At 36.6% G+C, this 27,114-nt stretch overlaps 1 protein-coding gene across 1 annotated transcript in view; it reads right to left on the reverse strand.

Moving 5' to 3' along the window:
* Nucleotides 1–27,114, reverse strand: part of LOC115428563 (retinoic acid receptor beta) — a 133,825-nt gene that overhangs the window by 96,663 nt on the left and 10,048 nt on the right. The window contains exon 2 of the mRNA XM_030147676.1: nt 16,519–16,667. Within this exon, the coding sequence (XP_030003536.1) occupies nt 16,519–16,667 (149 nt within the window). The remainder of the gene's footprint in view (nt 1–16,518; nt 16,668–27,114) is intronic.

Consider the following 27,114-nt stretch of genomic DNA (forward strand, 5'->3'; position numbering starts at 1 on the left):
AGCGTTCCAGTGAATCAGACCCAAACGTACCACAGGTTTTTTACACACTTTCTACTTGTATGTACATGAGTAAAAATGTATCTGTCAGTGTGCCAGTTCACCTATAAGATTTACTCAAACAGAGTCAACCCCGTGTCATAGGCTGTTAGATTAATGGATATAGTGTAAAAATATCCAAGTCTATCATTATTACTGACACAAATTTGATCAAAATGGTCTTATGATTACAAATATTTGGGTCTAGGATTAATTTAACACAACTCCATAAATACATGTGTTTTAATAATAATATGAGGGGCCACATGTTAGCATCCCCTGTCCCCTGCAGTAAGTGTACCAACCTAAAAATGGTAGTTTATTAAGAAATCAGTGATGTAGGCGAGATTGTTCCTCCATCCCCATTGAGATGGAACAACAAGGTCCCAGAGTGCCGGTTTTCAGAAAGAGGAGTATGTGGGTTTTCTTTTTTTTTTTCTTCATCTCAATGTGAGTATTCTGAATTGTGTTTTATTCACAGAGGTTATGGTCTCCCGCTTGTCAAACCAGTTCCATCAAACTAATCCTGTTGTGTCACCACCTCAGGACCCGAACAAGTAAAAGCGAGAGGGGGAGGAGCGCTCGGTGCACAAAGTTTTGTCTTGGTCCCCAAAGGGCTGTCAGCACCAGCGACATGCGTACAGATTTAAGCTGTCTCCCTTTCTGGACATTTCAGGGCTTATGCAAAACAACTTTTAGACGTCATTTTCTTAACTGTTCTGCATACACTTAGTAAAAAGAAACTAAATAACTAGTATGTTTTTAGCATGTCTACTCATACTCAACTGTACACAAATTATTTTTTGTCTGATTGTAGTCTAGTGAATAAAATTAATTAAAATTGAAGTTAAGTTGGAGTTGGTATCACAAGGAAAAAAAGGCATTCAAATGCACTATTGTAAATGTAAATGCACATCACAGTGTTATTCAGACACAGTTGGACAATTTAGTGCTTGTGTGGCATAGTATTTGGTATTCTGTATGCTGAAAGGTGCATATTTTCAGGGGTTTTTTGTGTTTTTTTTTTTTTTGTCTGCAAAGACTCCACTGTGTAGATTTGTAATCAGTTCAATTACTAGTGAATCCTTTGTTTTCATAAGTTTTACTTCAGGCCAAGGGGCAAGGGCTTCATGTCCAAAATGAAATCAGAGATGCAGTATTACAGATAGGTACTGACCCCCTGTACTAAACAGGCCAAATTATTAGAGACTGAGTATCAATAAGATCAGATGTTAGCATTTTGATAACGATACTGGAGAAAAGATAGTAAAAAAGTTGTTTGGCTAATTTTTCTCAGCAGCTGTGTTTCTTATTAAGACATCTGTGATATTACTGGTCAGAGCATCATCAGGTCTGTTGTTCATAGATAAGATACTGACAGCCCAGTTTTATCCGTACAAATGTTGAATGGAGGACATTTCTGCTGCAGTATACAATTATATATATATTTGTTTCATAATACTATAACTCAAAACATAAAAATCTGTGACGGTGATTAGTTCAAAACAATGCTTTTACACTTCCATAATAAAGAATATTATTTATATTAGCAATATACACTACAGGTAGAACCGTAAAAAAAAGAAAGCTAAACTGTACACTAACCCTAACCTAAAAAAAGAATGGATAAGAAAACCTCAGTCTCTTTGCCTTTTTCTCTTTGCTTTACTCGGGTGCAGTCACTCTGTCGCGAGAGATTAATGTGAACAACTGATGCTCTGTGGCTATGTTGCTGGTATTATTTGTGCTGTCATTGTTTATGATATTCTGTTCATGTTTTCTTTTCTTGTATTGTTAATTTAATAGGTCTTATTTATTCTATTTTACTTTATTGGAATTTTTTTTTTTTTCTTCTTTCTAGTTTACTCAGTTCTGGTTCTAGTTATTATTACCATTCTAATCATCACCATGGTTGTTATTGTTAGTATTGTTGATATGTTCTTCTGAGGGTCTTTGCCACCTTCTTCCTTTTTCTCCCCCCTTCTCTCTCCCCCCTTTCTTCTCCTTCCCCTTGTTCCTTCATGTCAGGTCCGGCATCAAAATGTGATTCAACAAAACTCAAAATAAAGACAGCAGAATATTGAGAGCCTCAAATACTTTCCTCAGCACCAAAAGGCAGCCGGACCACCATTCTGCTGTTATGATGCTGGACAAGACAAGTTAAAAAAAAAGAAAAAGAAAACCTTTAAGGCACTGGATATACAACAATAGTAATATCGGTAAAATCTTAAAGATACTTTAACCATCCCTAGGTAGTTTTATAAAGTTGTACTACCGAAAAGCCATACTGGCTCTCACAGACTTACACTGAACTTAAATTAACTAAAAATACAAAGGTTTCTTTTTTTTTGTTGTTGTTGTTATTTTTAGGACTCACTTAAGACTCATCCATTTTATTTGTGTTTGCAATTAGTTCATTTCTGATCCCTTAGGTTCCTGTTTTAGTGGTGACTAGTTTGCTCAAATATGGTCACTTCTGGTGCTAAAAATGCCAACATGTCAGTGACCAAAATCAAAAACTACTGACCTCAGAACAGCATTTCAGAAACCAAAGGGTGGCATCATGGTTCCTCCTTCTACTAATTAGTTACACTCTGTGCTTTGAACGCTAAAATCATAAATACACAGGACCTATTTTACATGCTCAACAGAAGTAAACATCACAAAATGTACCATGTTTAGTAGTTTATGGGGATAATTTTTCACTATTTTGCATTAATATTGGGCCCACACAGAAATAGAGCTACTCCCCACTATTATGAATAGGGGTGTGTATTGGCGATACAATACAAATCAAAATACTAGGATCACAATACAATATATCACGATATATCATGATAATGTTAAAAAAAAAGCAATTTTTTGTTTGTTTCTTTTTTTTTGAGGTTATTTTCTGGAAGAATTGAATTACACCAGAAATATGTACAAATACTACACACATTTTTATTTGATCAGAACAGGATTTAATACTACACCACAAAATCTTTCTAATTCTCCTAGTTTCCAAAGGAACTAAAATCTGCCACTCTCAGACAATAAAAAGTGCTTTTACTTTACAAATAACCATTATTTAATAAAACAGCATTAAATAATAATGAATAAAGTCTAAACAAAAAAGAAAACAAAAAAACAACAATGAACCTCCGCCATATCTGCATTTGAATAAATACCTAAAAATATTGATACAGTACTTTTTTATCTCATTACAGTATCGTGACATGAAATATCGCAATATATTGCAGAACTGATATTTTCTTACACCCCCAATTATGGACTGAAAAAATCTCTCCGAAAGCACCACAGTTACACACTTCATCAAATGTCTTTATTAATATCTACAACTTACATTTTAATGTGAAGCAGCAGACCTATATCTGTAACAGCTACTGTCAAAAAACCACCAAAGCTTCTACATTCTACGGTAATATTCACTTTACTTTTCAGGTGTGTTTTTCATTCATATTTGATACTTTTTAAAAAAATGTCAAAGCATCCGTGAATGAAAACAGTTCAAGGCTTTAGTTACCATGAGGAAGTAGCTGCTAGCATTAGCATTACTTGCCTCAGGGACACTGTTCCTGTCAGTGCATACATGACCTTGTTATATGAGCAGTGAGGGTTTAGACAGCATTGTTCACAGCCGTGTGAATTTTCTTTTAAGTGTGAGAATGGCTAGAAGCACGTACTGGGTGGGTATATGACAAAAGAGAGCTCTAACAGGTACAACTCCCAGACATTCACATATTTGAGCTATACAGTTTTGGCCTCTATTTTTCAGGATTATTTATATATAATGTGACCTTTGTAGCTTACATTTTCAACATCATATATCATTTTCTGCATTGTTAATTTTTCTCCTCAGCATAAGATCATAACTGTAATCATTCCAGCTGATGTCTAGAGAAGTGCTCTGTATTTCAGGTGGTTGAAATGGTGAGTGACAGGTAATGTTGGGACATAAGACGTTGGAATTCTTTATAGTCATTATGCAGACACTTAGCAGAATTTCAGTTGGTGGTTTTTGGCTTCAAAAAGGCACAATGTAGGCCCTAACACACAATCAAAGAGATGCTATATCTTAAAATACCCTAATGTATGCAAACAAAACAACTAAAACATCCCTTAAACACCAAATCAATATGTCATTCATTCATTTTCTGAACCCGTTTTATCCTCACTGGGGTCACAGGGGTCGCTGGAGCCTATCCCAGCTACTTATGGGCGTAGGCGGGGTACACCCTGGACATGTCACCAGTTCATCGCAGTTCTGACAAACAATCACTCTCACATTTACACCTATGGGCAATTTAGATTAAGCGATTAACCTATCAGTGCATGTCTTTGGATGGTGGGAGGAAGCCGGAGTATCTGGAGAGAACCCACGCAGACACGGGGAGAACATGATAACTCCACACAGATAGCCCCCCCCCCATGTTGGAATTGAACCCAGGACCTTCTTGCTGTGAGGCACGAGTGCTATCCACTGCACCACCGTGTTGCCCCCAATCAATATGAACAATGTAAATAATGTCAGTAGCATAACAATATGGTGAAAGTGCCCCACAATGCAGGTTACAAGTCTTCAAAGCATAAAATACAGTAATTTGTGTGATCACATGGTATATTAGGGGCTTTTGGGTGTTTCTAATTTGATCCCAGCAGTAACAATGAAGTGAAACAAAAATACACTTTATAATACTGTACTTTTTGCTGCAAAGGGATATAACTCACCTTAAATTTGACTCAATCACACTGTGCCATGCTGAATTAATGTATTTTTAGTGGATAAAATATTAATTGATTCCACTGTAGTTGTATTAAATCTGATAAAAATTGTTTATTTAACATGTGATTGAAGTGCTGCAGGTCAGGTCTGGTCATATCGCTGTTATAAGTTTTCTGGAGTTCTAGGTCAAATCTTTGACATGAGATCCATTCATGTACTTTTGCAGAAGAGTCTTTGAGTATTTAAGGCAGTGGTTCCCAACCTTTTTTGCCTCGTGACCCCATTTTAACATCATAAATTTCTGGCGACCCCAGACATTTAAAACGGAGCCTTTTTTTTTTTTTTTTTTTTACAAAATTAATTTGTTTTTGATCATGTAACAGTTTGCTATACTATGTTGCAAATAAACGTTAATTTTAGATGACATTTAGTCTATATAATGTATATTATTATGGACGGAGGCAGAAAAGCCAGGTGTAGATTACTGCACAAAGGGAGAATTTTATTTTCCTTGGTCAGGATATGTACAGTCAGTCCAGCTTGGATTTACAAGGCTGACAATTAATACTGAATAAACAATAACTCAAACTATGAATTATGAAAGAGCTGCAGCGTCTGAAACTGACCACAATGAACATTTGAAAGATAAACAGTAGCACAGTGCTTCAGTTTCAGCTTCACAGTTTGTCATGTATTGTGTATGTATGGGGATTGTCTCTCTCAACTCACCATATATTTTTTACTAGTAAGTTTTTTTGTAAGGTTTTTTTTTTTTTTTTTTTTTTTTTATCAATTACTAGAAATTTCATGTGACTCCATTTGAATTCCAGGCAACCCCACGTGGGGTCCCGACCCCAAGGTTGAAAAACACTGAGTTAAAGTGTAAAACTGTTTATATGACCAAGGCTGTTTTGGAAAAGAAATGCTTCTGTTTTATTTTTATACATGTTTATTCCTTCATCTTCTGTGAGAACTGCAGTACATTCAACTCAAGGTGAAACACTAACTGCAGGAAATGATCCCGAAATGCAAAAGTTAACAGGGAAAGAAATCTAATAGCAACAACTTCCTCATGCGTGGAGAATTGAGCTTAAATCTGAAGCCCAGACTGATGCTCATGTTTAGCTTTTTCTTTATGCGTTCCTTTTTGGTATGACCAGCTGACAGGCTCAGTTACAGTTAACAGTAAGCCCAGTCCATCATGTTCAGATAGGGTTACAGAGAGTGAATCACACTGGTCCAGGCATCTTTAAAAGGGTCCCACAGTAACCAGGGCTGGTTTGTAGAGTGTTTTTTTTTTTTTTTGTTAGTTGAAGGACAGTGTTAAAGTTGTCCACTGAGCAGGAAGTGTAGGGGTGACAGAGTGTGAAGGCTGCCCTGACTTTAAAGGATTCCTTGACTTTGGGTCGACACAGATGAAACTGTCATGTGTTGCATATATGCATGTGCTTCTGGAGGTCCATATGCCGGCACCTTGTTTTAACAATTCAAATCAGCTCTATCCATACAGACAATCTGCAGAGGGTAGGAACTGCAGTAACAAACCGGTGCTGGAATCAAACACAGCTAAAAGTGCTCTGACCAGATAAGACTGTTTTTACCGTGGGTGGTGAGTTAAGTCAGAGCTGAAAGGATAAAACCATTAATTAAAGAGGCCGACAGCCGATTAATCAGTTGATATCAACCCATGTAAAAAAAAAAACAACTGACTGTTGGAAATTAATTATCTTTATCTTGAAGAGTAACTGTTGAAATGTACATGTCAAAGTAGTGAATCCCTTAACAAACACGAGCCAAGTGGTGCTTGTTCAGTTTAACTTCCATGACAGCAAGATAGTCGAGTGGTTTCAGAAAATGATTTAAGGATAAAAAAGAGATAAAATTCAAGAATAAAATAAAATAAAATAAAATAAAATAATAAATCTGGATGGATAAGTATCCAACTAAAAGTAACTGATCACTAAATCTTGAATTCAGCATTTTCACAATATTAAGCAAAATCGTTATAAACATTTTTGCAGAATCAATCACTGTGTCAAACATGTTTTTATGGCATACATATTGATCAGTATGGATTAGGGTGGTCCAACAATTATGGTAATAAATAAAGTTTCAGATAACCTCAATTAGAACCCTGCATTAGGTTTTGGCATTCAAAAGATGATTTAGGAAAAAATTTGGGAGAAAAAAGAGATGTTTTAGAGGTTGCACAAGTTGCTGGAAGTTTCCTGGAAATTGACTAATTTTGCATTTTCAGCATAGCCAAGCTGACCTGTAACAGAAGCAGCAGTACTATCAAAACCAAGGTTTTAGTGTTTCATCTAGCAATATATGTATTAAGTAAGGCCGCCGATATCTTTGGTACTTGAGTGAAGAATTGGGTGGCCTGGCATTCTTGGACTCCAGTGTGACACCAGAGCAGAAGCAGGTGATGGTTCACAACATGATGGAAAATGAATTCAGAGGTTCCACTAAAGCGTTGGGATGCCCTTAATAAAGCAGATTATGAAGGGAAGCAGATCAGTGATGTTGTCACCACCAGCACCATGCGTTTCTTTGAAACTTTGGATCTGCCACAAACATTCTTCAGAATTCCTCCAGAAGACTGGGCTGATGATGCAGACTTTCAGAAGGCTGCTAAAACTGTGCATTCCAGAAAAGTTGTTAATGATGTTGCTGAAAGAGGGGTGAAGCTTATTCAAGACTTCAACTGTAGCTGAACAAAAAATGAAGATCAGAAACAGTACTTGCTCCAAGTTGTCAAAGAACACAGGAACATTTTTTTATAATTTCAATAAAGCAACAGTGGTTGCTGGACTTTCTAAGTAACAGTTTTATTCGAATTGCAGTTTGATTTTGAGAATAAAATTACAAATTATTCTAACATGCCTTATTCATTTGGCTAGTTATGTTATAGTACATAGAGCAACCTTCATGTGTCTTGTGCAACCTCTAAATAATAATTAATTTGCATAAAATTTGGACCGACATAATTTGGCCAGATATGGAACCAAATGCAAGGTTCTAATCCAGAGAATCTTAAAAAAAAATTTTTTTGGACCACCCTAGTATGGATATTAACCACAATACCGTACTTTCTGGACTACTGGCTGCACCTGACTATAAGTCGCACCCACCTCGTCTCCAACGTCTCACCATCCAGTCATTGATGCCAAGCTTATGTGCAGCAGCTCTGTTTCCTTCTTCAACAGCCAGATCGATCATTAGCCCGGAAAACTTAAATTAATCATTAAATCATTTTTGAGCCACGGGTGCACAGCGTGTGGAATAAAATAGCGGCTTATATACTGGAAATTACAATATATAATTTGATAACGCTGCCAGTTGGGAGGGTATTTTAATAATACCTTAATATTCAATAAAGATGGTTCATTGGCTAAACTTTATTCAAATTTGTTGTTGCTGAATTAGCCTTGAATTTACTCGATTACTATGAACGTGCTACATTTCCTCTGCTGGACCCCCTCAGCATGGCTGGTTGTCATAGCAATGCAATGTAAAAAATAATGTGATGTCATCTACAGAACGACTGTAGGTACGAGTGAGGCAACACTGTATGTTTTAGTTGTTTAGACACCAAATATGTGGTGTTTTGTCGACCTTCAGTATCTCGTTAGCTCACTTGGACCCTTGTGGATGCTGATAGTAGAAACAGTATCTGGTGGTCCCTGTTTTCATGTAATGGAAAGGCAGAAAATGCTGTGCTGAGTCAAAGTGAGTTGAGCTGATAAGTGGGAGTGAGAAAGCAGCAGCAGTGTAATGACAGATACAAGCCCAAGTATTTAGATAAAGGAAACGAAGGAGAAAAAAGACAAAGTTTGCAGTTTTGTACAGTGTTTGGGGCTATTTCACCAGAAATTTCTGAATTCCCAACATGCATTTGAATGTTCCATCAAATCCGAAAGCATCCATGTTTTCATGCATAAAATGAATGAGATTTCAGACTTTACAAGGTGCACTTGAATGCAACATTAAGCCCCTATTGCTACATTATGTTGGTGTTTAATTGTTCTTGAGGTTACAGTACAGAATATCCCTGTCAATCCTTGATTCATCATGTACACAAGTAATTTAGTTCTTACCAAAATAAAAAAAACAAAAACAAAAACGTAGATTTAGAAGTTTTAGATAGTTTATCTCATTTTAAGAGTCTTATTTTAAGTGTTCATACATCTGTAGACATGCTTATTTCTAGATTTGCAATCTTAATTCAAGAGTCTTGTCAAATTGTCAAATTATCTTGCTTTATGGACAGATAATTTCATTTGTCTTGGGTACCTTTTAACCCAGATTTAGTGTTTTTATCTTTTTAGACACCTTTTTTTGCAGCATATTTTGCCTTTTGAGCCCCAAATCCAGTCATACTAAAAGATATATCTTAAAATATTACAATATGTGCCCAATTAGTTCCATTTTAGCATGTCTCCCACACCAACATAAAACCTAAATTCACTTCAATTTAACTGAATTCATCACAAAAACACATCCTTAGATTTGCCATTTCTGTCTTTGAATTCATTTAACCCTACCCATACCCATGAATTAACATACACTTATTTTTTTACCCCGTATACAACTTTTTTGCAGGTTACACTGGTCTACAAGTAAAATGGTTTCAGAATAAAAGTAGTGAAATTTTGCCACATGTGAGTCACTGATAAAGAAAAATCCAGTCAAAAATGCTGGTTGGATGAAATTTCCAAGATGCAGTCTTAGGTCAAAATGTAAAATTCGAGAATTAACGAGAAAATGTGTTTAACTCAAAAGGAATATTTGTCTCAGAGCTACCAGATCTACTTCATAACACTAGTCACTTTTCCATTGGACATCTGCACGAAACTTTACAGATATTTACTAAATGTTGAAAAAACAGAAGTGCGTAATGTCGGCTTTTCCATTAAATCACAAATGCAATGATTTGTTTATTTATTATTGCGAGATGACACGAGAAGTCATTCCATAAACATGGCGACGAACGTAAATATGGTGTTGATTTACAAATATATCATTGTTATTATATATTACCCCTCTATCTCCTACTAAATTAAAAAATGATTGGGTTTCATGGTGTGTCCGCGATGTGTTTTTTCTTCTTCTTCACTTGTTGTAACGTACGTCAACATCCGTTTTTTAAATTCACCTGTCTCTAGTTGCGAAGAAAGGTCTTTCCATTGCAGTTTTGCGTGATATACTGTTTGCGCTATGCCTGAAAAACCACCTCTTGCCAGCGCAAAAACTTTTAATCGAAAAATGAGACTTTTGGCGAAATTGTTGTTTTTCCATTAGGTAAATTTTTATGCACAAGTTATTTTTGCGCAATTTGAGGGTCAATGGAAAAGCGACTATTGTTTGCACATGACAATACATTCACTTTACAGGTTCTATCTTGTGTAAGATTTATAAATCTACTGTATAAATGTACAATATATACAGTTGCTGAAAAAATTATTAGACCACCCCTTGTTTTCTTCAATTTCTTGTTCATTTTAATGCCGGGTACAACTAAAGGTACATTTGTTTGGACAAATATAATGATAAGAACAAAAAATAGCTCATAAGAGTTTAATTCAAGAGTGGATATCTTGCAATTTTCCATGTTTTCTTGATAACAACCAAAATCACTGAAATTCGTACATCAATAGCTATGCCATTGTACTGACAAAAACAGTGCTTTTAGGCATTCCATGTTTTCTTTTCTGTCTGTTTTAGTCACATGATACACACAGGAGTTTGTACTTCATTGGTTTTGATGACTTTTGATGGTACAATAATTTTTTTCAGTGACTATATGCAATAACACTTTATCATATACTTTGAAAACATCAGCAAACCAGCACTTTTGTCATTTGTTTTCCAATTCTTATTAAAATATGTAAGATTTAGCACATTTAATCTATGAAGCAGATCATTTCTAAAAAAGAATTTCTAGACCAGTGTTATCTAACAGGTGCCTACAGGGATCTGACCTGGAGCAGGACTCTGGTCGACTCCGCTAATCCAAGAAAACAAGAAAAACATACGCATCAACCTGGATCTGAAATGTAAGCAGCACTGTAGAGATGTTGCAGTTCACTGTTGTTGTTTTTGTACTTGAAGTTGGGACTTGTGCTGCTGGTAAAGCAATCATGTCTACAGATATATATAGTGACACGATGATGTGGCTCTATATAGGGTCTCTATAGCCTGTGGAAACGCTCTGAAGTCATACAAGCTCGGAACGAACACAAGAGTTTGCATTGGTAGGAAAAAAGGATGTCATAGTTTCATCACTTTTACTGGTTGGATATTATTTGCTTTAACATATCAGGTGTAGTTTTCCAAAATCAACTATTATTTCAAACATAATTCAGGTTCAAGAGTCGGAATCTAAGGTAAGATATGATTAACTTGTATCAATCTTAACTTGTTAGCATTAATTACACTGAAACTCTGCAGTGTTTGTGTCATTATATTTTTATGAGGCTGCACAATTAATCAAATTCCAACCATAATATCTGCCTGTGCAATTATATCATAGTAAGAGTAATTTAACCCTTTAAGCACCAAAGTCATAACATTGCAACAAACAACATAGCTGAATGAAACAGACAGCTTTTAGAAATTTTGATGTCAAAATTGAATATTTTTTAAAAAATGGAGGAAAAAAAAGACTTAATACAGATAATGTGTGTCATATGGGGATGTTTTGGATTAAATGACACAGATCAGAGTAAAACATGCAAAATGAAAGATGTTCTTATATTTACCTCCGCCAAGGAGGTTATGTTTTTGCCAGGGTTTGTTTGTTTGTCTGTCCGTTAGTGTACAACATAACTCAAAAAGTTATGGACAGATTTTGATGAAATTTTCAGGGTTTGTTGGAAATGGGATAAGGAAGAAATGATTAACTTTTGGGGGTGATCGGGGGTGGGGGGGCCCACAGGGGGGCCCATTGATCAGCCTTGGCGGAGGTCTGCGCTCTCCGAGTGCTTGTAGTTAATTAAATGTTTTATCCTAGTTGAGTTTGTATGTTTGACCTGACATGTCTACATTATTAATATGAATTTCCCATAAGAACCAAGTTTGTAAAATCATGATCACATTGTGTATGTATGTGTTTGAAGGGGGTTTATATATTTCTGTACATAAGTATATTATGTCTGGCTGTACATAAACTTAACGAAGGACCAGTAGGTGAGTGGGGTGGGGTGGGTGGGAGGATAGGAACTGGGTACAAGTGTTTCATGTTCAAGTTGTATGTTTCTTGTTGTGTAGTTGAAAATTGAAAATAAAAAAGACCTTGATCAAATAAAAAATCATGATCACAACATTATCCACAGTAATTACAAAATAACTTTTCCACCAAATAGTGCAGCTTTCATTTTTTACCCGGTTTCTTAGTGTTCAACTATGGATATTTATCAGAATAAGCAGTAAAAGGCATCCAGTTAAAGTCGTGTAATATATGTCTTCTGCGTTAACGACGGTAAACATCACTGACCATTTCTGTGGGAAGTCTGTATTCTACATTTGTCCCATTTACACAGAAATAATCACATGATTCCTATGTGACGTGCAAAAAACAGAAAATGTTTGGACACTCTGCTAAAACATTACTAATTATTTACAGAGTTGCTAGTAACCCTATATGGAAAATGCATTTATTTAATCCTGCCTGCATGTTAACGTGTATGAATTGTCTTTCCTGAGTGCGTCTTACACCCGTTTACGGAGCTTACAACACTCAGACACTCTCCCTCGGTCCGTCTTTGAGTCTATTTGTGGCTCTAATTGGCACATTCACTGGGCAGTAAAAGGCTCTTCTTGCTGGCTAAAAGCCTACAGCTGTAGAGCATGCTTGGTTGCATCCCTCCAATAGAAGGGGCTTGCCCCTCGCACCACTGACAACAATGCCTTCACCATGGAGACAGAAATGCAACACAGGAGAAAAACTATAATCCGCCGCTTAATCCTCTTGAGTCAGGATGTCACAAAAATCAAGGCCATTCTGCCGTGAACTGAACTATTTTTACATCAGCACGATCAGGCGGATGGATGGATGGGATGGGATGAAACTCGGCCACATTGTCTGTATCCCCCGACTGTGATTTCACTGCATTCACATCCACATCTGTCATTAGCGAAGCACAATCTGCGCTCACACTGCTCAGCCCCAGAGCATTGTGATCCAATGATACAGCGATGATTCTTCACTTATCTACCACAGCGCTCACTGCTCTATTTATTTTACAAACAGAGCAGATAAATTCCATCTTTTTTATAGTGGGCCTCACTTAACTGCAGGCAAGAGCACAGAGGTCAGAGGTCATGACAGGCCTTTTTACGATGAGGCTTATATTGGAACATGAACAACATGGGAGTCCGCACGGAGAACTTAGTTTGACCCAAAGCCTAGTGAGTGAGCTGATCACCACCTCCCCCTGGGCCAAAAACTCCAAAGGATTCCTGGCATACCACCGCTTCAATTACAGAGGCGGGCCGTTACACCACAGCCTGGCTGCATGGGAGAAAGCAGCATCGCCTGGGAAGAAATTATGCAGGCTGTGTGGAGGGAATGCATGTGCAACTCTGAAGACATTACCATAATCCATTATTATTCCCAACATAACACATAGCATTACTTTTTATTTTCAGCTTGTTTACATATAAAGTGGGCCCTAAAACACTTTAAAATGCATATTTTGTAGCCAGTTCGCAGACTGCTAAATATTGTTTATGTACATGTGTACATCTATGTGCATGCGGGTGTGTGATGTTGCTAGGCAACAGCTGCTGTAAGTGGGATAAGACAGACAAGTGTTGGCAGGACAGATGTTGGAAGGAATTTCTAAAAGTAGAGCATTTAAGAACAGCAGAGAAGATACGTAAAGGGTCACTTCCTCCAATCACTCACATACACACACATGAATCTTCACTAGGAGCTTTGGAATGTAAGTGCTCCTTTTACCCCCACAAGGGTGTTACAAAGGCCTCTGTCAGTCTGCATGTGTGAATATCTCTCTGTCCACACTTATAACTCCAAATCGTCAACACATTTCGACATAAAAAGGCGGGCTCTACCTTATTTCAAAGCATGTCAGGATCCTGATTTTATATTTTAAGATAAGGATTCCTCACTGCTGGGACACCTTTGGACATTTTTGTCATTTTCACTGAAATAAGGGCAGCTATTCCTCTAAAGAAAAATAAAATCACACCCATGCTGCATGACAGTATCTGTCAGCATGATCCGGGTCTTCCTGATCCAACACTGAAAGCATATTTTCACTTAAATTTGTCATATTTGATGGGCGTTTCTGACCAAGTTTTGAAGGCAGTAACTTCAGATTTGGCATTTCCACTCACTCTTCATTCCTCTTCTTCATTTTCGTACACACTCTGATAATAGAACAGTATTGATGTCTAAATCACATCTGTTCTACCCCAGGTAACTTCACAATAATTGGTGACAGAAACACAAATCCACATCTTTAGAGTAAGTTTTAACCCATAAAGACCCTGTGCTACTTCTGTGGCAGATCCCAAATGAATTATTCTCTTTATTTAACCTTTTTTAAGTAATTTATCACCATTCACTGTAATATTATCCTCTTTATTTTGAGTGTAAATCATGTATTTTCCTATATCCAATTCACTGATCATGTAGATGTTCATAAAAGCTCAAAGTAAATTCAAAGGTTATTATATCATGAACAGAAAAAACTGAAGAAAAAGTGACTTTTTCAGTAAAATATATCATTAACTGAGCAAAAAACAAGCGTCTCCATCCACTGCCATTGATCCAACTCCATGGGTTTTACTGGTGAATGAATGTTGTAGAAGATGACGGTGTTTCCATGGTAACTACAGAGCCTCTGAACATTCAAATGGGTCATATCTGATGACCATGAAAAGATGACAAACTGTATTTTACACCAATTATTTACATGTATTGATAGGATTAGTGAATCAACAGGTATTAAACAGTTTAGCTCAGTAGATGGTTTTGGTTGCCAGTGGCTGCTTGGGTCTTTATGGGTTAAGGGTTTTAGGTGGAATAGGTTATTCGGTGTGGTGGACATAGGATGAAGAGAAAAGGGTCTATAATCTGTAACTGTCTTAAATTTGAGGTACTTTTCTGCTCAACTATATCTCAGCTGCTGACTCCACTGCTCTTGTCTGACCACTTTAGTAAGTTCCTTTCCTTGTCCAGTGAGAAACATGTGTCTCCAAATGTGTTGATTTTGTGATAAACTGAAGGATCAAGTGGTCCTTCTTGTGTTTAGAAAAAAAATGTTCCACTAAGCTGGTTTGGATTCTATGGAAAATGTGTTGTCACAGCTAAAACCAGGCCTGTTTTTTAGAGCTTGTGAAAAGTTGACCTTTAAGAGATCAATGGTTCTCATGGGACAGCAGTGCTACAAACATGTGATGATTATATAGAGTATGGTGTGTTGGTGCTGATAGAACAGCACAGTTGTTAACATTACCACAAAATTCAACATGTGCAGTGATAAATGCTACCTACGCATTAATGCAGCAATAATATGAATCCAAAAACATCATATATAACAGCAAAACACTAACAGGAATCAGTTTAGGGACAATTGGTGACATGTCATCTGTAAATAGAATGCATGTTAACCGTTTACTGGGCAAGTGGCTATTTTTGGTAATTTCCACATACAAGACAGTGACAGCAACAGTTCCAGTGAGGACAGCGAGTCAACAATCTCAGGTCCAATGTGGTCTACAGGGTCTGTAAGGTCCACCTCTGCATGAACAGTGAGTGTACCTGCTTTGTTAGGTACCATGAAGTAATGGTACTAATGTAAGGAATGATGTTCAAAGGGATAATGTGGATGTGGACAGGGGTCTGGATCAGCACTTATGTTGGTGTAATGTTCTAAAAGTGATGTTCTAATGTTAAAAAAAAACACATAATTCAAAGAACTCAGAGAATTTTTTTTTTTCTGTGTTAAACTCCAACCATATCCACATCTTGCACTTAACACTAAGCAACTGCCTCATAAATATGTCTATAGTGTATTTTATTAAGGTGTAAAACACTGAAAGACATTGTGTGAATGCTATTTGACTGTAATATTTGTATTTCCAGTATTTTTTTCATGATGTTTTCAACATTTTACAACCACAACAAAATTATACATATATATATATATATATATATATATATATATATATATATATATATATATATATATATATACACACACACACACACACACACACACACACACATATATACATATATATATATATAATTCATGGATATTTATTTATTTATTTATTTATTTATTGCCACTTACGGGTAAGGACCCAAATGTGGTAACTTCATTCACCTTGATTTCCTACATAACAATAAAAAAATCTAAAAATTTCACAAAAGTAAGAAACACTTGTAATGTCCTCCAATAACACACAGGTTGAAATTTTGAGTTTCATATTTATATGAGTGACCTACAAAGGGTTAAACTACTCATGAATTTGGAACTTTGCAGATGCTGTTTCATTGTAGCAACTAATTTACCAGATCATTATGCATCTACAATAAGCCCACAGAGAAACTACCCAACCAGACAGAAGAAAAAAAAAAAAACAACAAAAAACCCCTCTTAGTTCGATGTTGCTGCTCCATTTCAGAAAGCTAATTAAAACCTGTTACCACAAACTGAAAACAACAAATAGCCTTTGTCTCAGCATCAGAGAGGATAAACACAGCTTGTCATTCATACCTTGCAGCCCTCACAGGCGCTGACCCCATAGTGGTATCCAGAGGACTTGTCCTGGCAGACGAAGCAGGGCTTGTAGACTCTGGGAGGGGGTGGTGGAGACGGCGGACTGGGGACGAGCTCCTCAGAACTGGTGCTCTGTGTTTCAATGGCTGTAGGAAACGCAAACGAAAGGGAGAAAGATGAAGATGCTTGGTTTTCAAATGATTAAAACATTCATTTCAACATCTACAGTTACAGAAGAGCATTTGCATTTAAAACGAGAAAACAAGACATTAGTGAAAACTGCCCGGGCCTCCAAAAAAGACTGTTCAGATGTTCATTTTATAGACGTGGATACTGTTACAGACTAATTCCTGAATGGTAATGGTTAGACCGCTTTAACCAGCAAAGGGGAACTCCACAGGTTTAACATGTCAAAATCAGTCTATAAAAACAGCTGTAAAATGTCTCCTGTGGCTCGAAATGAGAAATGTAACCCTGGTGATGTCACCTGTAATGTCTCGACGTGGGCTTGGAGACTCATTACAGATCAGGAGTCAAAAGCCACAAATATTTATCAAGTAGAGAAGGCCTTTTCACCACCTGAACCATTCCAGACACCTGATTTCTAAAATAAATAAATAACAATACAAAAATACAAAAAAAAAAAATACAGGTGTTTTTCATCACCAGTAGCTATGAAAGTTATTTACAGCTATTTCTAGGTTTTAAAAAAGTAGTCTTAGTGCCTATAAACTTTTTTTTTCCTTCTTAGAATAAGGATTGGCTATCTCATATAAAATATGTTGCTAAGAAGATTATTGAGTTTTCCTTTTTTTTTTTTTTTTTTTTTCCCCAATAGAGTTTTCCAATACAAAGCAACATGCTAACGTTAGCTGCTATTAGCTCACCTGCTAATGTTGGCAGAAGTAAATGCTTGATTGCTGGACCACAAAAATAAAAAATAAATATAAAAAATACGTATAACTATTTATTTCAAAATTATTGAGGTGGTAAAAGTTTTTTTACTTAAACTCCATAAACTGCTATACACTGATTACAGAAAGTAGCTGCACATTTAAACGTAATAGGTTTTCCAGTATGAGGGGGTCTGGTTTTGTTGCATTGTGGGAAATGTAGGATGCAGGTTTTAGGGTGTGAAGTTACAAAAGGCTGACAGTCTAGATGAATGGGCTCTGCTTAACTGTGACCATTATTTCTTCTGACTTTTTTGTAATTGTATCTTAAGATCATAAAGTCATTACAAGAAAAAGAAGACAAAAAAAAAAAAAGTCATTAAGAAATATTGAGAAAAATAAAGCCATTCCAAATGTAGTCATGTAGTTTTTATCTACAACTTCATCTCAAAAATATCCATTTCACACAAGGCTAACTGTATAATTTCTCTTGGATGCTTAGTAATTTAAAAAACAGCAAAAGACCTCGATGCACCGTAGCTTCAAACTGCACACAAAAGACAATATCTATACCCAGATAATTAGAAGCAGAAGCAGAAAAGGAGCAGCACAAAAAATTTAATGTAAGCAAACTGAGATTCATTCCAAACGTCACAATATACATATGACATGAAGATAAAAAAAAAAAAATAAATACAGACGCACTTCAAATGCAAATTTTGCTGTGTTCTAATTTATACAAACCCAATCAAACTGAGAAGATTTGTTGTGATGAACACTAATAGTTTTTTACCCAATGCAAATCTTGGTTATGACTGAAATACTTAACTCAAACTAAGATCATTTTAAAGGGATCATATTTTGCTAAACCCACTTTTATTAGTCTTTGGTATATTTATTTGTGTATTTGGACCCTAATAGTTCATGAAGTTAGAATTTGAACCCTCCAGGTGCTGCAAAGTTATCTTTATATTCATTTTGGCAAAAAATCAAGTGGATTTCTACAACCTGTTTCAATTCTTTCTTAATTTGTTACATCTATAACTAGATGCATCACAACATTTCATCTTCCGACGAACAGTTCTCAGAGTACGCCATTATTGTTTGTCAGCAGCAGCGGTTGTAGTCCATACTGAAAATATGTCCTAAAATGTTCAGTTGTTGGTTGAACAGGACAGAGCAGCTGGAAACTTCACCATACATGATGTTTATACAAGTGAAAGCAGCTACAATAGCATGTTATTAGAACAGAAGCAGCTTTTTGAGTCTATGGTCTGGTGTCTTTAAGGAATGTGTTCCAACAAAGTATCTGCACACACAATTTCTGTAATTACTCTGTAGTTATATGACTAAAATAACAGAGTCTGAGTTTCAAAACATGAATGTAAATGTAAAAATCACCTTCTGTGTATATATATACAGACATGAATGTGTGCATTTAAATGTGAAAAAAGTAAAAAAAAAAAAAAAAAAAAAGTTGTGTGTATTGAAGAAAGGGTGACTGACTCTTTTAACCCTTTATCGAGCAAGTGACTATTTTTGGTAATTTCCACAAACTTAAAATATGGGGCCAATCCTGTGATGCAGTGAGGTCAAGAAGAGAGATTTTATAGAAATTCTGAAGCTGCAAATAGTGAATATGAGTGATTTTTGTCAATTTATGACCTTATAAGAGTTGTTTTATTGCATGTGTTTACTTTTTAGCAAGTGCTGCTTGGGTTTTTTACGGCAAGAGGAGGGAGACTGTTGTCATGCCAACCGGTGAGGAGGTAGATGACAATGTCCAAAAACACACAAAGGTTGGAATTTTGAATTTCAGAGTATTTCAGTGAGTGTCAAAGAAAGGGTTAATACATCTACAGGTACTATATAGGGGTGATATCGTCATCATTTGCAGGTACTAATGTCCCTCCAGACAGGTCCGACCAATCATAGTGCACTTAGCACCTTGAAGTGAATCTGCACCAGAACCACCGTACTGCTGCCCACATGCACACAACCTATCTGCATAGAAAATGGAAAACAGTCTTTCCAGCATCTCTACTGATTAGATTACATTCTTCCGTACTTCATCAGAATAAACTCAATTACTGATGGTAAGGGACAAGCTCTTATAATTACTGGACCCTCGTCCTTGCATGGAATTCCCTGATGGTTTAATCTAATCTTCCGCTACATTCACCCTGTGTGACTTTTTGCAAAAATTTTACAGCTTTGCATTCAGCGAGTTCTGCGGCTCGAGGGAAGACTTAACAAGTCAGCGTCCCGTTTGGCTGAAAAGTGAGATGACCGCAGAGGTTAATTAGAATAAGATGTTTTACAAACCTATCGATTCTCACTCTTATCTGAGCTTGAGATGAAGTTTGGGCAGCAAGGAGAAAGTCTCTATGACTCGTTATGAAACAGTGACAGCATCTACTGCTTAAAACTTCTGCAGAATCTTTAAGTAGCCTTGCATAAAGCTGACATAATGGTGCTGCGTTAGGATTTAAAAAGTTTGCCAGACTGAATCTCAAGTGGTTTTCAGCTGAAGAGTAAACAACTTGAGTAAGGCGAGTCATCCATGTTATTTCTCCATTATTTAGACAAGTGCAGTGCGACCTGGTTTCATTGATTAGGACGGACAGACAGACATTTGTTTTCATTGTAGGCAGGTCATCTCATCACTCTGAATGCTCCGAACGATTTCCCTCAGTTGCTGGCGGAGGCAGAAACAGAGCAGACATGCTGATATTTGTACACATTTGAAGGGGGAGGTAATGTTTGCTTTTTGTGTGTCTTGCACAAATTTAATTATGTAACAGACACAACTGTAGAGGTGTGGATGGGGGGGGGATGTTTTTAGACAACATGGCTGCTTCCGTTTTGGTTGTGGTAGTCTACGAAAAACCTTACTACATACTGAATGATGTGCAGCCCATGCTACTGCTGGTCATCCACATAACAAAAACATATAAAGGGTCTATAAGGGAAAATGCAATTGCAAAGAAAAAACACTGAACAATTTGAAAGCCTTCTTCATATTCACCCATAGCCAACCCCACAGCCATCAGACACACAGCCATTAGACCAGTGGTTCCCAACTTTTTTGGCTCGTGACTGCATTTTAACATCACAAATTTCTGGCGAACCTAGAACAGAGACTTTTTTTTTTGCTACAATTAATTTGTGTTTGATCATGTAATAGTTTGCTATACTATGTTGCAAATAAACGTTAATTTTAGACGACATTTAGGCTATATAATGTATATTATTATGGACGGAGGCAGAAAAGCCAGGTGTAGATTACTGCACAAAGTGAGAATTTTATTTTCCTTGGTCAGGATATGTACAGTCAGTCCAGCTTGGATTTACAAGGCTGACAATTAATACTGAACAAACAAGAACTCAAACTATGAATTGTGAAAGAGCTGCAGCATCTGAAACCGACCACAATGAACATTTGAAAGATAAACAGTACCACAGTGCTTCAGTTTAAGCGTCACTGTTTGTCACGTCTTGTATGTATTGGGATTGTCTCTATCAACTCACCATATATTTTTATACGTAAGTTTTTCTTAATTTTGATCAATTACTAAAAAATTCAGGTGACCCCATTTGAACTCCAGGCGACCCCATGAGGAGTCCCAACCCTAAGGTTGAAAAACACTGCATTAGACCAGGGGTGTCAAACATGCAGCCCGGGGACCAAATCCGGCCGGCCAAAGGGTCCGGTCCGGCCCTTGGGATGAATTTTTGAAATGCAAAAATTACACGAAGATATTAACAATCCTTTTAGTTCAGGTTCCACATTCAGACCAATTCAATCTCAAGTGGGCGGAATTCAGTAAAATACTATCATAATAACACAGAAATAATGACAACTCCAAATTTTTCTGTTTCACTCAAAGTATAATTTTGCAAAAAATGTGAATAACCTGAACAAATATGAACAACCTGAAATGTCTTAAGAGAAGTGAGAACAATTTTAACAATATTCTGCCTGATAATATTGTTAAAATTACACTTATTTTTTCAGTTTGTTCATGTGATTCACATCTTTTGAAAGGATAGTCTGTAGACATAAAACTTTTCATAACGTAAATTTACTTTTTTCGCTCTAAAACATAGAGAAAACTTTGGAGTTGACTTTATTTATATATTATTATGTTATTAATTTACTGGTTCGGCCCACTGCAGATCAAATTTAGCTGAATGTGGCCCCTGAACTAAAATGAGTTTGACACCCCTGCATTAGATTATAACAGTTCCCAGTGACCCCCACCCCCATCCCTTATATCACACCATGTACATGTGCAGCCATGATGATGATGTAAATATGTAAATAATATTTAATTTTTAATTCAATTTCTTCATGTATATAAATATTTATACATATTATTTTAATTTTCACGTTACGTTTTTTCATTTTCACTCGTGTTTTTTTTTCTACCTGTCTTTTCTCTCTGTGATTGTATGTTGTATGTTACTGCTAACTGTAAATTTCCCCATGGTGGGATAAATAAAGTCCTATCTTACCTTAAAGTGAAAATAGTCTTCCTCATACAATAAAAATGACCATTCTAGTGACATTACCAAAGCTGTAGCAAGAATAACCCTTTTCTGTGAGTATATGTTCATTGTTGTGAGGTCTCTCTGTGAAGACGACCCCTGTCCTTGACCTCATGTTTGTTGGTGAATCAAAGGTCATAGAATGAATGAGCAATACTCTGAGTTTATAAGAACACAGCAAAACACAGTGTGATCACATCTGGTACATCCATCTACAGTCGAGCTAACAAACGTATGATCAAGGAGAACCAACACAATAGCTACACTTTTGTCCGTGAAGTTGAAATAATGTTGTTTTCAATCACATTCCTTTTTATTCTTATTTGTACACATCAGTATTCACCTTTGACCCAGTGCAATGATTACATATTGAGTCCCAGTTACTTTATCTACCAACTACCAAGAATGAATCACACTATCATTGTTGTTTCAGAAGAGAAAAAAAAAAAAAAATTCCAACTTTATGGACAACAATGTACAAATCTATAATGCAGGAATCTTAAAGCTTTTCCTCCTTGAAAGTTACTTTACAGACCTTTGTACTTTAGCTGGAATGTATCTTCTACTACATCCAGAGGTGGTTCAGGTGTGTAGTTTCCATTCTTATATTTACTGAACAACTTAATAATTCTATCTGTTTTTTTAATGCGGCATTTAAACCAACAAGATGCATAAATTATATGGGAAATATTTAGCATTTAAACTTCTGAAACCAGCTCTGTTGATACATCCACCGCCTTCGCCCATAAGGTAGGAAAATGGACAGAAGGAGGGAACTGCTCAGACCAGTGGTGATGTGAACTAGCAACAGTTGCAGCACTTGTTCAATAAAAGCTCCAAACAGGTTATTGCCAGCTCATACATAAGAAGAAATGAGATGCAACATTATCTGTAGCGCTCACATAAACCATATAAAGCTCCAGTGTGTATGCTGCAGTGTTTTATGTGGTAAGTGCAGTCAGTGTCCAGGCAAAAAGCAAAAGAGCGCCTCTTGTACTTGATTACCTCCGCCAAGGAGGTTATGTTTTTGCCAGGGTTTGTTTGTCTGTCTGTTTGTTTGTCTGTCCGTTAGTGTGCAACATAACTCAAAAAGTTATGGACAGATTTGGATGAAATTTTCAGGGTTTGTTGGAAATGGGATAAGGAAGAAATGATTAACTTTTGGGGGTGATCCGGAAGAAATCCTGGATTCTGGATCACTTTGAAATTTTCGTTAACATTGTGGTAAATGGGGCCAAAATTTTCGTTTCCCAATATCTCACTTAATTATTGACCAAAACTCATGAAATTTAACTCAGGAATTGACAATGGGGTCCTCTATCACATTTCAAAGGCTGATCTGGATCTGATCCAGAAGGCGGATTTTATTTAAAAAAAATAAATGTAGGATTTGTATCACCGATTATGTGGGGAATTTTTGCGCTTGGCGGAGGTCTGCGCTCTCCGAGTGCTTTTCTAGTTATGATTATGTTATAGTGTGGGTAGATGATGACTTTATTCAAGGTGCAAGGCTCAGAAAAAATTGTCCAAACTCAGTAAAAAGTCAATTTTTTGCCATTCGAGACTGATTTAAATGTTGAAAAATCTGATGAAAAGCTGCATATAATACATTTAACTGAAAACTCAGCCATTGTTTTTGGTTAGTGTCAGAAAACTATTAACTCTGTAAAACCTAGAACCATTTTTTGGCAATTCTAAATAAATTTTTTCTGACTACATTTCACCTTTCCTAAATGATCTGTCATCATTTATTCTAATGTGGTCCTCTGCATTTTCCTTTTTTTAAAAAACAAAGATCAGGCATTTTCCTATATTTAATTTACTGATCATGTCGATGTTCATTAAAGCTCAGAAAAAATTCAAAGCAGAGAAAACAGCAAAATATATAATTAACTGAACATAAAGCAAGTGTCTGCATCCACTGTCATTTATCAAACTCCATGGGTTTTACTGGTGAAACAATGTTTTAGAAGATGTCGGTGTTTCCACATTCACTACAGACCCTTTGAACGTCCAAATGGGTCATATCTGATGACCATGAAAAACTGAGACACTGCATCTTACCTGAATTATTTACATGTATTGTTGTAGTGGTTCAACAAGTATTAAACATTTTAGATCAGTAAATGAGTTTGGTTGTTGGCAGCTGTTTAGGTCTTTGAGGATTAAGGTCCACCCTATAACCCATAATCAGACGAATGAGTGGTTCCAGGCACAACAAACCCCACCCCTTGCATGTATTGTAGCTTATTTTGGCATCGATCCAGCTGATGTCATCATGTCTATGCATGTGCTGATGTCAGACTATCAATCGCCTCTATATATGCGCCAAGTTTGAAGTAAACTGAAACAAAATTGCTGTTTTTTATAGACATTTGAAATTTCACCCATTATAAGTAAATGGAAGGGAAAAAAAGACTTTAAAAAATTCATACAAAATTTTAAGACCTACTTTTCCCAAAATGTAATGACATCTATTCTGGGTCACTGGCAATCTATAAACCCAATTTGGTATGAATTCAACCAATAGTTTTGCTGCTAGAGTGTTAACAAACAAACTGAACCAAAACAATACCCCTTAGGACAATGTCAGCTTAATTAATACAGTTCCTTTCTTTCTGTGCTCCGTTGGTGTGTTTTATTTCATCCCCAGTAAGAGTCCAAATCCTAAATTCCGAAACCTATCTGTAGCTACAGTACTTTAGATACAAGCCAGGTACATTTGACTCCACTACAGACACACATCCTTTCTCTTTTACACAGTAATATCATCAAACGCCCCGTATCACACATGTAATAAGTGAAACAAGGTGTTCACATGAGACGGTGATGAGTATGTGTGACTACTAGAGCACAAAAACAATGTATATTAGCCTTCCCCAGGTGGTGCGACACACTTTAACATACATCCAGAGGAAAAATACTTTTGCTACTGATATGCCTTAGGAGCATTTGTGACGGCTGGGTAGTTTCACACAGAGCAGAGGCAGCGCCAACAATTCTGCCTATTTGAAACTCATGGCTGCTTCTGGGAGGCAGTGTGGCCACCTGCAGACAGATGGGACGCATAAATGGAGATGCATTACACCCCTCAGTGTGTGTGTTTATGAGTGAGTGTGTGTGTGTGTGTGTGTGTGTGTGTGTGTGTGTGTGTGTATGGGGGGGATGGGTGGTCAATGGGTACCTGTACAGCGGCGGTGTTTAGGCCCTATCAGGTACAGGGGAGCCTTTTTCCATTTTCTGCCTGATTAAACTTTGAGTCGACTTCCCTGCATGTTAACATACACAGAAAGCGCCATTAGAGGAATAAAGGCTGGTGACAGACAAGCACTCGCTAAATCTCGGTCTAACTTAAGAGCAGGCAGAGAAAAATGTGCGGTTGCGGCGGCTGCTGAACCCTTAGCCTCTGGCTGAACCTGCCGGTGAGGTCAAACAGGAAAGCACACACTCCCTGCTGGAGGCTGCAGCATGAATGAGGGGAAAGACTAGAGAAAACAGCCCTCCTGATTGGCTCATTGACACCGGGAGTCTGCCAATGTACAGAGCCGGATGAGCTCCGAAAAACTGAACAACTATAAATTTCTTTTGACTCTGAACACAATGACATTATCTAACTGGATAAGCTCTTATAATCTGGATCTGATAACATCACTGTTTCCATCATGTACACACCATGATGGCCACATTCAACACAGTTTAAGAATTTCAATTAACCCATAATGACCCAGTGCTACTTTTTGTATCAGTTCCCATATGAATTTAACCTTTCTGAAGTGATTTACCACCATTTATTGTAATATTATCCTTTGTGTTTTGCATTGTTTGAGTAAAAATCAGGTATTTTTCTATATTTACTGATCATAAGATAAGATAAGATAAGATATTCCTTTATTGATCCCACAATAGGGAAATTCACATATAGATGTTCCTTAGGGTTATTATATCAAAATCAGAGAAAACAAGAAAAAGTGACTTTTTCTGCAAAATATGTCATAAACTGAACACAAACCAAGTGTCTCCATCCACTGTCTTTGATCCAACTCTATGGGTTTCACTGGTGAATCAATGTTGTAGAAGACAACAGTGTTTCCACAGCAACTACGGAGCCTCTCAACGTCCAAATGGGTCATATATGATGACCATGAAAAGATGACAAACTGCATTTTACACCAACACCACCAACATGTATTGATAGGATTAATGGATAAACAGGTATTAAACATATTAGATCAGTAGAAGCTCCAGGTTGTTCGCGGATGTTTGGGTCTTTAAGGGTTAAAACATAAACTGAGGCATCATTTCAGAGGCTTTGTAAGACAAAACTGTAGTCTGAATGTTATTGAATAGACTCCCACTGAACATTTCTGCACAAATACAAAGTCAAATATATTTACATGGATGATTCTGGTCACACTGGCTTTATTTATTTACTCTAGTAAGTACTGGTGGTCCTTACATAAACTACAGCTCCACTAATATTTTAGAGATAATAGAATTCCATATCTGATTTTTTGAACTTCTGTTTAATGAATAAGACATTTTTTGACCGTAGCTGTAGGTAAGTGACACCAACAAAACTGTCAAATAATTTTGTTACAGAAATGAGTTAATGTCTTACTGTGTCATAAAGCGAGCATTTAGCATTAGCTCTCAAATTCTGCCATTTACTCCAAATATGTGTCCAGATCTATCGAGGCTGCAAAAAAACTACCATGGCAGTGACCAAATCATTAATTCCAGGCTTCAAATTCCAATGGGTGGTATCAATCTACAGTGTTAACACATCATTGAAACCATTAATCCCTGAAGACTGAGCTGTGCGTCACCAAATTTGAAATTCAAATAAGTTTAAGTAATACACGTTTTTCATTGTGATTTTGATCATTGTACTTCTAAAACTGGATCTAGTATTACAGAACAGTGTGGAGTCTGTTAATTTTTATTTTATCTTGCTTGTACAGCATTTTGTGTGTACGTTTTCAATAACGCTCAGACAAAAGTTTTGGTTAATCAAACATGCATCTCTTTGAAATGACTGGCTTACTAATATAAGGTGATGCAGAAATGGCCATAAAAATAAGAAATAAAAAATAAAATGTTAATTCATGCCAAAATTAGTTCAAAGAATTCACAGATGAAGCCAATTTGA

This window comes from Sphaeramia orbicularis, chromosome 11 (genome assembly GCF_902148855.1).
Source record: "Sphaeramia orbicularis chromosome 11, fSphaOr1.1, whole genome shotgun sequence".
Taxonomy (NCBI): domain Eukaryota; kingdom Metazoa; phylum Chordata; class Actinopteri; order Kurtiformes; family Apogonidae; genus Sphaeramia; species Sphaeramia orbicularis.